Source organism: Neolamprologus multifasciatus, chromosome 7, assembly GCF_963576455.1.
Source record: "Neolamprologus multifasciatus chromosome 7, fNeoMul1.2, whole genome shotgun sequence".
Taxonomy (NCBI): Eukaryota; Metazoa; Chordata; class Actinopteri; order Cichliformes; family Cichlidae; genus Neolamprologus; species Neolamprologus multifasciatus.
The window spans coordinates 17,305,339-17,317,512 of record NC_140445.1 but is presented as its reverse complement, the minus strand read 5'-3'; the positions used below and the strand labels follow the sequence as shown (position 1 = coordinate 17,317,512).

At 39.6% G+C, this 12,174-nt stretch overlaps 1 protein-coding gene across 1 annotated transcript in view; it reads right to left on the bottom strand.

Moving 5' to 3' along the window:
* Positions 1-12,174, bottom strand: part of lamc3 (laminin, gamma 3) — a 139,378-nt gene that overhangs the window by 72,409 nt on the left and 54,795 nt on the right. Inside the window, exons 8-9 of the mRNA XM_085166147.1 lie at positions 11,948-12,084; positions 11,482-11,601 (exon numbers count right to left, since the gene is read on the bottom strand). Of these exons, the coding sequence (XP_085022273.1) occupies positions 11,482-11,601; positions 11,948-12,084 (257 nt within the window). The remainder of the gene's footprint in view (positions 1-11,481; positions 11,602-11,947; positions 12,085-12,174) is intronic.

Sequence of the window (12,174 nt, the reverse complement as noted above, 5' to 3'; positions counted from 1 at the left end):
TCAATGCTTTTGCATTCTTTCGGAAATGTAGCTGGGTAATTATGTCATTGGCATCCGTGAGCCACTGTCAATATGTGACATATTGAAATCGCGTTTGAATTTGCGCTTGTTTTTTGCTTTCACTTTGCAATCGCGCGAACTGTGTATAGAGAGCGACAGCACTGATTGGTGAGTGATGATAATTTGTGCACCAATTCCTCTGACATCGTCTTATCAATCGTTAGCTTACTATGCAAACATGGCAAGTGAAATCTCCCGCAGCAAGCTTAAACATGTGAGAGGTTGATCGCGCAGAGAATCGCTGAGCGTTATGTGAGTGCCTGTGTAAAAGCAGCAGGATATATATTTTAGTTCTGCTGAGCCAAATAAGACAGGTCAGGGTGAAGAAGTGACAGCCAAAGAAAAGCTTATCACAAAACGGAAAAGTTATGACAAATCAGACTATAAGGCAAAAAGAAAGTGCAGCTTTATGGTTTCATGGACAAAAGAATTTCTGTGGCTGCAATATGACGAGCTAAATAACCAGGGCTGCACATAAGTGGTCCGCAGGTGCGCATTCGCTGTCAAAATAAAAAACGCGCACAAGATAAGAAGTTGCAACACGTGTTTGCGTACATAAGATTTTCAGGAGGAGGACTGACATTTGTTTAGAACTCTTAAAGATGTCGAAGAAGCAAGCTCCTTTAAGCAATTACTTTGGTGTTCCTCCACCTCCAAAGAAATGTCAGAAGGAGTGCGAACCACAAAAGAAGCACGTATTCTCGGAAAAGTGGTTGCAGAAGGTGAGCTGGCTTCAAACAAATGATGAACGCACAGAGATGTGGTGTAGAATGTGCTGTGAAAATTTAATAAATGACAAATTAAAAAGGCATGAACATTTTTTTTGTATCGAAAAAATATCGAACCGTGACACCAAAGTATCGAACCGAACCAAACCGTGAATTTTGTGTATCATTGCACCCCTACAGGATATATATATATATATATATATATATATATATATATATATATATATATATATATATATATATATAGCACAAACATCACTAATGTCACATAACTTTGCTGTTGGCCACATGTCGGCAGTGTTTTAATGTTCTTCGTTATTAACCCTTTAAAACCGATCGGAGCGGGCACGCTCTGTTTTGCATAACTATTTTTAAATCCCGGTAGCTCTGCAACCACGTGAGCTAGCGCAATAATTTTTTTTGCATATGAAACCGGAGGAGTTGTACTTACATCTTATGCCATCAGCTTGTCCTCGGTCACAGTTTCCTTCCACATATAGCTTTGCAAAAACTGCATAACAAGCACTTGCAGCAACAAAAACATAATATTCCAGAAACACGCTTTGCCGATCCGATCAGCTGTTCATAACACTTCCTATGTCCATCAGCGCGAACTATCGCATGTCCGCCATTACCTGCCTGAAACCGAAAGTGACATAATTTTGTGGAAATGTAGTTTTTTACCATATAGCCTCATGAGCCTATACTGGTGTTTTTAAAAGTTATCTTTGACTTCATGACTTTCTGTGTCGTTTCTGGGATGCTTAGGATTCATATTGCACTGCTGAAAATAGTTTATTTTGATGCATATGCTGCTTTTTTGCAAATTTGCACTATAATATTTATTTTCGTTTTTCCTGCAGTATATAAAAATTGGTGTATTTCAAAAATAAAACTATGAAGACACTCAAAATAAATTTCCTGTGGTGGGAAACTATTTTGTGCAACTTTTTTGTATTTACAGTTTTGAGGGATAAGCCTCTTAAATTTCTCTAACTAGACATATATGTTGAAAAACAAAAACGATTTTCAATTTTTTTGTAGTTTATTGCACTTTTTTGCAATTTATATAATTACTATGCACTTAATGCAGACATATTATTAAAATTTAGACTGTAATGGTTGTATTGATGTATAGCAACTTGAAATGCTCCCAAAAATGGCTCCACAGCATGTAAAAATATAATATAAGCTCTGGCTGACTTGGTTCTATGGTAGGTCTTAAAGGGTTAAACATTCGCACATAAATAAGTGTCATATTCAGTACTTGCTTTTGACAGTTCACTCTTCGGCAGCTCCCTTCTGCCGTATTTCGCGGCAAAATTATCCACACCCACCGCCGCGCTATGAATTGTGGGATATATGGGACCACGAAGCGTGCACCGGACCACCCTTGATATTTGGGGAAATCGACAGCGCATTTGGAGCATTCATTTGAAGTACACTTCGAATTGGGACAGCCGTTGTCACGTGGCGGTGACGTAATCACACTTAAAATGCGTACTTCAAGCGTGCAGACCCTGAATTGGGACACAGCCAAGTTCTCCAGAGGCCTGGTAATGAACTAATCATATGATTCAGGTGTGTTGACCCAGGGTGAGATCTAAAACCTGCAGGGACACCGGCCCTCGCGGACTGGGATTGGGGACCCCTGCTTTAGGTACAGTTCATGATACAAAACATTACTGTATATACAAAAATAGATTTTACCCACTAGTTAGTGAAATCCAGTTTTAAAGCCTTAATTTAGCATTTTAGCTGCTGACATTTTGGGATGCTTTCAACAAATAAGTTATTAAGTAAAATAAGAATTTTAAGGCATAAGACTCAAGCAAGTTCAATTTTGTGTTCTGCAGCATAGGAGACCTTTTAGCTGCTCCCACAGAGACCATTAAGTCACCACATGGTTCCACCTACTGTTCGCATTTCATCCTTGTCATTCTCTCATAAAAATGTCAGTAAAGTTGTGATTGCAGTATTTCAGCATCTAGCAAGCTCTACTTATGAAGAGCTTTGAAAACAAATTAAATGATAGTAATTTTACATTCTTCAAAGGTCAGAAAGAGAAGGCTAATAATTTACAGTGATGGATTATGTTGCACTGGTACATAACAGACTGTTACATCCATGGTCACTGCTCAGTTTGGTACATATAAAAGTGAGAGATGCCATTCAAAGAATTAAAAACGTATTTTATGGGAACAATCAGCAAATTGAAGAAATTTCTATCAGATTACACCGGATACTCTATACATATAGAGTACATTATGTCTCACTGAAACTAAAGCTAATGTAGAGTATTTTTCTAAAAAACTGCCAAGGTTTCCAGTTATGCTAGGAATTTCTTCTAGAAAAACTTTGGCATTATATCTTTAGTAAAACTTGCCAAATTCCACCTATACATTAGTTTTACATTGTCTGGAGTTCGGAAAGCAGCCACGATGTCTCATGTAACATCTGCCTGTATTGTAGAATGTATTTGGTTAAAAGACCAGAAAACCTCAAGGTGGCATCAGTAGAGGTCAGCTGACAACAGCTGGTTTTCAAAGAATAACAAATATAAATATACAGTCCACCACATAAATTTTTAGTCTTTTATACCTCTTCCCAAATCCAACGTTCATCCCGGTGCTAAGTTATTAGCAAAAGCCAGCTTGATTAGCATGCTGCATAGTATATATTATAGTATTTTTTATATCACAGAAACAGATAGTTAGTGCAATGCAATGTAAAATGAAATATTATTATTTAACTCACTAAAACCGGGTAAAAGATTTCTTGGATGGGTTGCTAGTATAACTAACCATATGGCTAGTTATAAAATTTTCTGGATAAGTGATATTTAGAAAAATAAATAATAGAGGTCCAATTTAGTGGCCTAATAACAGCTGGTATCCCACTATGCACCCACCTGACACTCAGCAGCAAATCTCTAATATCTTTATTAGTGATTTTCATACCTTTAAGTCTTCTACAGCAGTGATTATAGAAATCACAGAAGTTCCCAACTGATAGAGGTGACCTGGAAGTATCCAAATACTAAGTAAAAGAAGCTTCAATGCTTCTTTTACTGCTTCCTTTAGCAGAGGAGACACTGGGACCATGCTTTATTAAAGGGGAGGAGAAAAGGCAGTTCCATAATTCATAACAAAGGACCACCTGACAATTCATGAAAACAATCAACATAATAAACAGTGTATGTAAATGTTAACTGTAACTACCTTTTCCATTTCATGCCATTACCTGCAGATATATTTTGAGGTTTTAACAACTGCCTCTTAACCTCACAGCAGAAGATTATGAGCTCTATTAAGTGATTAGAGTGTGTTTAAGGTTCTGTATAATCAGTTTGCATGAATGTCCTTTGCTGTACTGCAGCCTTCAGGATTATCATAATTTCGTTTTTATTTGAGGTCAGCTGCGATAAGTGATGGATAGAGAGAATTTTAATGCAGTCACAGAAATCCTAAACAGGGCGGTGAAAAAGAGTTAAACTGGATAACAGCAGGTAAATATTAGAAAATGTATTGAATGTTATAGGCTATTGGACAGACGTACTAATCAGAGGAAATTACTGTGAGACAAATGAAGGTCGTTCACATTCTCAGTGCACCTCTCTTCTGTTTTGCTAATTTTTACCAGTTCCACTCACCTTTCCTTCACCTCAATGTTGTTTTCATCGAGGTCGAGGAAAAGAGGTTAGGAAAAAGAAAAGGAGGGACTTTTCAAGCACCCACACTTTACTTATGCACACATGATATTAGTTAACAGATTGTAGACGATAGACCTGCCCTTAAGTTATTTTTTTAAATAAAACTGCTTCATGACCATGTTATTTTTTCAACATTTGCTCATAAACATTAATGTACTGATAAGTGTAGTAGCCTCTTTTTTTGTTTAAAGCATTATATCTTACTTGTTTTACTTTCAAATATAATGAGGTGTAAAAGCGAGTAGATTTAATTTGGTTTGTGTCAGAAAAACCAGGTGAATTCAGGAAAAAAAAACAGTTTCAGGGCATGGGGACTTCCACATTAAACAAGCAAAATATGCTATCTTAACTCATTGGTTTTCAAGGTGCAATTTTCATAACCTCTGAAGAGATGCCCGGTTGGAGTGAGACTCCCAGTGCTCCTTTTGTTAAGTTGAACCACTGATCGTCTATGAGCTGTTGGTGGCTTTGTAGAGACAAAACAATAGTACCATCAAATTTCTCATTCAAATCTTGGCAAGAAAATGATTAAATGCATTTCCTAAAATGTCAAAAAGTACTGCTCTAGGCAAAAAAAATACCAAGCATTCACTTCTCCAATTGGTTGGTGTTCTCTGTTTATCATTGTGCAGCAAATATCACTGTGTTTCGGACTGTTAGTCAGACAAAACAAGATATTTTAAGATGTCATCTTGGACTCTAGAAGCTGAAGGACAAAACTATCAACAGTGAAATATATCAACAGAGAAATTGCTAATAAAAATAATAGCTGCAGCCCTGGGTCATTGCAAATAAATGATGCGTGCATTTGAATGAACAACAGCAAAAGCAGCAAAAAGAAACCAGAGCTGCAGTTTGAGCCACTTGATTTCCATTTTGTTTCTATGAGTCTGTCAGAATGATCTGAAGTCCGCTCACTGTGCCACCTTTGACACTGTGCCAGAAACACATAAAGCTGCCATCACAACAAGTGATAGATGCCCGTATAACTTTTGGGGAATGGAGAAGCAGCTCCCAATCAATCAGAGGGTTTAGACTTTGCTCCAACCAAATTAAATCAGCTCCCTTTCAATTAAATCACTGCTGCCTCACACAAACCGGAGTCCCACTGAGGCTCTAACATCGACCACCATGCAGGCAATCTGAGGGCAAAGGCTGGATGGACAAACCTTAAACTTTTAAACAGGTTCAATACTCTCAGGACTCTAAAAGTCTGACACTAAACTGCACTGCCTGCAGGCGCTCTATGGCCCCACGGTAGCTGCAATATAAATGTGATTCCAGGAAAGAAAGGAAGATTTTATTCATATCCAGGCTGACTGATAAAGCAAAACACATCACAGAAAGTAAGCACATGCAGACTAGTGTACTACACATGAAATACAGAAGCACAAAGAGCAATTGTATATATGAGTAAATCATATAAGTTTACTATTTCTTTTCCATATGGGGAGTTAAGGCTAGGATGTGAAATATATGGTTTTCAGGGTTTTTATTGGTTTTTATCGTTATTTTTTTTATCATTAACTTGGTTTCCCTGGGTCTTTTCTCATGTGTTATGAATACATTTTCCTTTTTTTGTACCGGTACTGGTTTTATTTTGTTGTATTTATCTGCGAGACCTTAAAGGCCAGTCTGTGAAAATATTGTTGGCCATAAACTGGTCCGTGGCGCAAAAAAAGGTTGGGGACTGCTGTACTAGGAGACTGTGGCTCAGGTAGTAGAGAGAGGTTTTGCAGTTTGGTTCTTGGTCTGCTATGTGGACCCACATAATCCCCACTTTGAAAAAACATTGACTGGTCTGCTAACTTTTTGGGGGTTTCTATTGTATCCTGTATATCCTGTATTATGTCTTTTGGTCATTGTTAAAACAATTTTAGATATGCTTTTAAATTGCTAATAAAAAAATTACATGCGATCAAATGGGACTGTATGGTTTCAAGATTTCATTCCTGCTATCCACATTGAGATATTTAACAACATGCAACCAAAGATGGCTTCCAGAACCAAAAGTCCCATGCCTAGAGATGATGTATATTCTAGAGATGGACCGATCCGATATTACGTATCGGTATCGGTCCGATACTGACATAAATTACTGGATCAGATATGAGAGAGAAATAAAAAATGTAATCCAATCCATTAAATAGCACCTCACAAAACTTGCGACATGGCGTAACTTGGCTCATAACCGTAGCATGTCGGAGCAGTATGCCTCACGTGATAGAGCGGCTGTGTGTATTTGGAGCCTCACTACCAATCTGGCATTTCATCTCCAAGGAAGTTATCTCAGAGAGAAGTAAAGCAAGTGTGTAAGTTCATCTCTGAATGTTTGTAAAGCATTCCCACGTTAAGCTTAACAACCGATATATGGAGCGACTGCCTCTCTCTCTCTCTCCCTCCCTCTCCTGCTGCTACTTCAATCATGAAACTGCTTAATGATCAGCTGATCGGCTTTTCTGTCCCGAGTCCGTCTCTCTTCTTTGTTTTTGGCCCACTTTGCACCAGAAAGAGGAAACCAGCGGCTGAACAACAACAGCACGTTTAAGCTTGATAATCTGTTGTTAGAATTTATTTAATATTACTTTCTACACCAGAATCCTTTTCTACGCTGACGGCTGGTAACTGTGCAGGGGCGGATCTAGCAAAGTTTAGCCAGGGGGGCCGATAGGGCATGAACAGGGAAAAGGGGGCACAAAGACATACTTTTCTTTCTTATTCTCATTTAAAATGTCCAGCTTTTAATAAATAATTATCTGAATCTTACACCCAAAGTTTTAATCTGATGTAAAATGTATAGAAGTCCATTACTGTATATAGTAACTGTTAAGTCTAATATACCCTAGTAAGCTATACTACTTTTTCCTTTGGGAAGATACCATCTATGCAGTCTGCAATTCTGTTGAAGAAAGATGTTGAATCTATTTAATTATTCTTGAAAAATAATTTATTTCTGTGCGTTTTTTTTCACACTGCATCAAATTAAAGATGATTATGTCGATTAAGCATCACGAGGTGGAGGGTTCAAACTTGAGTATGAACTTATACAAAATGCAGCAAGATATTAAAAAACACACTATATCGGATTCATATCGGTATCGGCAGATATCCAAATTTATGATATTGGTATCGGACATAAAAAAGCAGTATCGTGCCATCTCTAGTATATTCATATGCAGATATCCGTGTGTAATTAATGGCAGCTCTGCTGCCATTAGTGTGCGTGTGAGTAAATGCAAAACACATGCAATACACTTTGTAAAAGTGATGAGGTTTAAAGATGCTATAAAGGCTAAGAGCAGACTATTTTCTGTTTTAGAGTTTTTAAGAATCACAGCTGCTTCATATACTTCAGAGAAGAGGACACAGTGGAGTGTGAAGCAGCGTGAACCTGTGATCTACTCAGATTACTTGTGTTAGCTCTGAGGGCTCTTGTGAAACCCACACAGAACTTTTCTAAGAGGAATTCTGACATGCTGTTCTTTTATTAGTGTTTACACCAAAAGTATAACTGCAAGGCAATGTGTTTGTGTCAGCAGAACATTACAGGTACACTGCAAGTGAGAAGATCCAGGAAGTCCACAGTGAATGATATATGAGGTTTATGGGGAAAGCTTTGGAAAGTTATCAATGGTGTGTTAACACCAATAAGAAGAGACTCACTTATACTAATAATATTTTTGCCAAGATCAACCTCCAATTTTAAAGTGATGCCAACGCCAAGTGCCAAAAATTGCAGTTGCTCAAATGGCCACTTGAGGCCGGCTGCAAAAGTGATTCAATTCCTGGCAGAAATACAGCAGAAATAAACACGTTTACAGCCTGGTATAAAAAACAGCTTGGGTCTTTATAGCTCTTTCCCTCCTTCATGACTGCACGGGGAAGTGACTTTCTAAAGAAATTGTCCATTTAAGGCATAAAGTTAGGAAAGGTAACCAGTCTGAGTGACAGATGGCTGTCATTTTGTGTAAGGAGCTGGCTGGTTAGTTTTCCCAGCAAGTACTTTTTATAAGCAGTTCTGATTTCTTCACGCCACAATTAGCATGGGATTTATTAACAGTGAATTAAGAATGTGCCCTACTAACAAAAGTACCTACCAGCACTAGCAAAGCTCAGCAGTGGTCATATCTGCTAGATTAAAACTAAACAACCCCCCCTCCCCCTCCCCCCCCCACGCACACACCTAAAACCCACCAGAAAACAACAACAAACATTAAACCACCAGGTGATTGCTCAATGCTTACAGCCGTCTTTTATTTACTGCCTGTGGTCAAGATTAAAGGAACTCCAAGAGGGCACAGATTTATTTGCAGAGCCTGAAATATTTCCTGTCAGGATGTCTTTAGACGTTATCAGTTTATTTCAAGCATATTGAACTGTCTCACTCAATCACTCAGTCTAAATTGGCTGACTTTTGCTTCTGCTCTGTTTCTCTTCACCTCAGTTTTATTTTTATTCTCATTCCTCCCTCTTCCATGTTTCCACTGCACTGCCCGATTTACATTTGCTGCATCTCCCTTCTGTTTTTGTATACCCTTCCAGATGATGAGGCCACTAGACTGAATTACATGCAGACTTAGTTGCAGGTAGTGCTCAGGCTGTGTGAGGCCCTTAGCTGCCACATGCAGCTTCAGTCAGACTGACAGGTAGCCTGGGGCTGATATCACGGATCTTCTTTCTCTCCCTTTCACTCCTCAACTATATGCTTCTCCCTGCTAGACATTATTGCATTAAAATTCACTCCCCCCCCCCCCCCCCCCCCTTTCTCCCCTGCTTAAGGCTTAGCAGGTTGGCATGTGGTGCATATACTCAAATCCACACTGCAAGCTTCTCCAACTCATGGCTGCAAGGACTTATGTTAGATGATGTCCCCTTCAGCATGAAACAGTGCTCAGCCAAGAGAACCGCCGTTACTGTCCAGCAGATTCAAGTGGTGACCACAGTTGCTGGAGGCAGGTCAAAGCAACTGTTTAGGGTGGTACTTCATGTTTGTCTGTGATAGTTCCTGGCAGCCACACTTGAGCGTTCCGTCTGTTGAGTCACCGCGGGGACTTGAACTCAGCCTGTGTCAACTGTCAAGCAGATGTCCAGGATCGGAAGGAGGGGAAGTGGCAATGCTTCAGAGAAACAGCGTCCTCAAGTGCATACACAAATACTGGTTGGTAAATGCCCACGTATATTAATTTACTACTTGACAGACTAGCGCTGAAAGGAAAATAGAAGGGAGGACAATTTGAGATGTGAGCAAAAATGAAAAAGAAAAAAAAATTGATCTTCACACAACGCAGAAGAAGGAACAATTCTGACAGCCCGGCTGGTGTAAGTGATTGTTTGATTGTCATGGGGAATTCAGGAAACTCGAGTGAGATTCTTTCTCCCTTTTTCGTTTCACATAGTGTCTAAAAAGGCTGCCTGCCTGGCCAGCAACTCCTTGTTAAACACTATTAAGGAAATATCTGTGACGCCTTGTCCTTCTCCTAGCTATGGCTGATATTTCTGGAGCAGAATGAGCCATGAAGATCCCCCAAAACGTGCCACTCCCTTGCATTACCAGTTCAATAAAATAACAGATGATTGAATCCCGTCCCTCAAGTGACAGCTCAAGGCGAAAGCAAACTACGGTGACAAATACATTTGCGGCAATCACAGAAATTGTGTTTTGCATGATGTTCGAGGAGGAGTTGTCACTCAGAATTATCTCTTTCTTTGGTGACGAACACTGGAGAGGGATTTCAGCACAAAATACAAATTTAAAAAAATAAAAAAAGAGGAGAAACAGTGTGAGAGAAAAAAAAAGCTGCTTCCAAAGCTGCTGCTCTGGTGTAATCTTGAAAAAAAAAACTGTACACATGCACAAATATGAAAAAAAGAGGGGAGAAAATTAGATCATTAATGGGGATGGTAAAGCAATAGATGTGTGCATTTATTATGTGGAGAGACAACATAAACAAGTACTGCACAAAGTAGATAAGCAGGCTGTCACAAAGCTGCTGTTGGCCAGTGGGGGCCACTAATCTGAGTGCTGTGGACTACAGAGGCGTCAATATAGAGTGTGTGAACAAGAAATGAACTTTTCAAAACATTATTAACTATGTTAATTTCTAATTACACACACACACACACGCACACACACACACGCGCACACACATACATATATATATATATGCATATGCTTGGGCATATAAGCAATCATAATGCATGTGTCAGGACATGTCACCACACGCGCGCACATTTGAGCATCCATAACTTACTAATGCATTTATAATGACATTATATAAATTATGCCCGACCACTAGGCCTTGTCACATCCTCTTTCAGCTGTGAGTTTTTCATCTTCCTAAAAAAAGACGCCTCCAAATGGAGTCGTTCCCTGTGATCGCCCGTTTTGGGCATTAAACCTCCAGGATGCAGAGTTAATGGGATTGCTCCTGTTTTGCTTCGGGCTGCGGACTGCACAGTGGCTAGAGGCTGGTGGGGATGGGGGGCGTGTGAGTTGATGCTTAGAAGCGACTTAGTGGAGACAAGAAGAAACCAAGCCAATTTTCACTTTGTTGCTTCTCCAGCATGGCCAAGACATCCAATTCCATCAGGCCTTTGCTCCTGGCGCGGCTGATAGAAATGGGCCCTAAGTCCTGTGGCAGGGCCAGCTTATTCCCTTATCTTCTAATGGCTCTGATAAGGGATTGGAAAAAGCGGTGACAGAATAACCACCGCGTGACCCGCTGCCAAAAAAATCCTGATTAATCTCACTAACGAACAATAGGAACAAGCTATGGATATTACAGATGCTTTACTAATATCATTTACATATTTGTTTTGAAGAACAACAGCTGGGGCTGTTTTATCACTAATAACGAATAAAATTTATTTCAGCAAAGCTTAAATATCTCCCTGGGGGATGCAGCCCACCTGTTGAGACTGCGGTAACAATCTGACCTTGTGGATTCATTCAAATCTCTATTATTTTTCTTGCCGACTCACCGGGGGCTTTGTAGAAGCCAGTGTCCTCTTCTGTAAGAGGCAGCAGGTAGACTTCTCCTTCCTTCCACAGCAGGGGGTAGTCCAGCCCTCCAGAAAACTCTCCCAACCAGCCTTCTTGATCTGGAGGTGAAAGACATCGCATCTGCTAAATATTCATGTTCACAAAGAGTTTGTATGTTTATTTTCTTACAGGGGTTATCTGTCCAAACAGCTTTGTGTAGGTTGCAATGTATGTTTATGTATGTTTTCTGTCTTTCTTTCATTTTTTGTTATCTAAAAAATAAAAGAGGAGAAAAAAAACAGCTTTGTTCCTGAGCTCTCAGCACAGAGCCAAATGCTGAAAATGGAGTGAGGACAGAGGGTCAGAGAGAACAAAGTAAACATCGCTGGTCTCGTTAATTTTGGCTCAGTAATAAAGCTCCCAAGGCAACAAGGGAAACCTCATTAATGGCTGGGAAGACAATACCTTCAACGAAGTCAGAAGTGATGTTGACAGCAGCATAGTGATTGGACGAGGAGCAGGCCAGCGAGTGGCCAAAGCAGAAGCACGGTTGGCAGCCTGCTGGGTTTACTTGCTGGAGATTGAAAAATCCTGGCTTGCATCTGCAGGTACACAAACGCACACACACACACATCCTTGTGCATAAAAAAAGTCATTAACATGCAGAAGCTTTACTCACGCCTGATTACAGC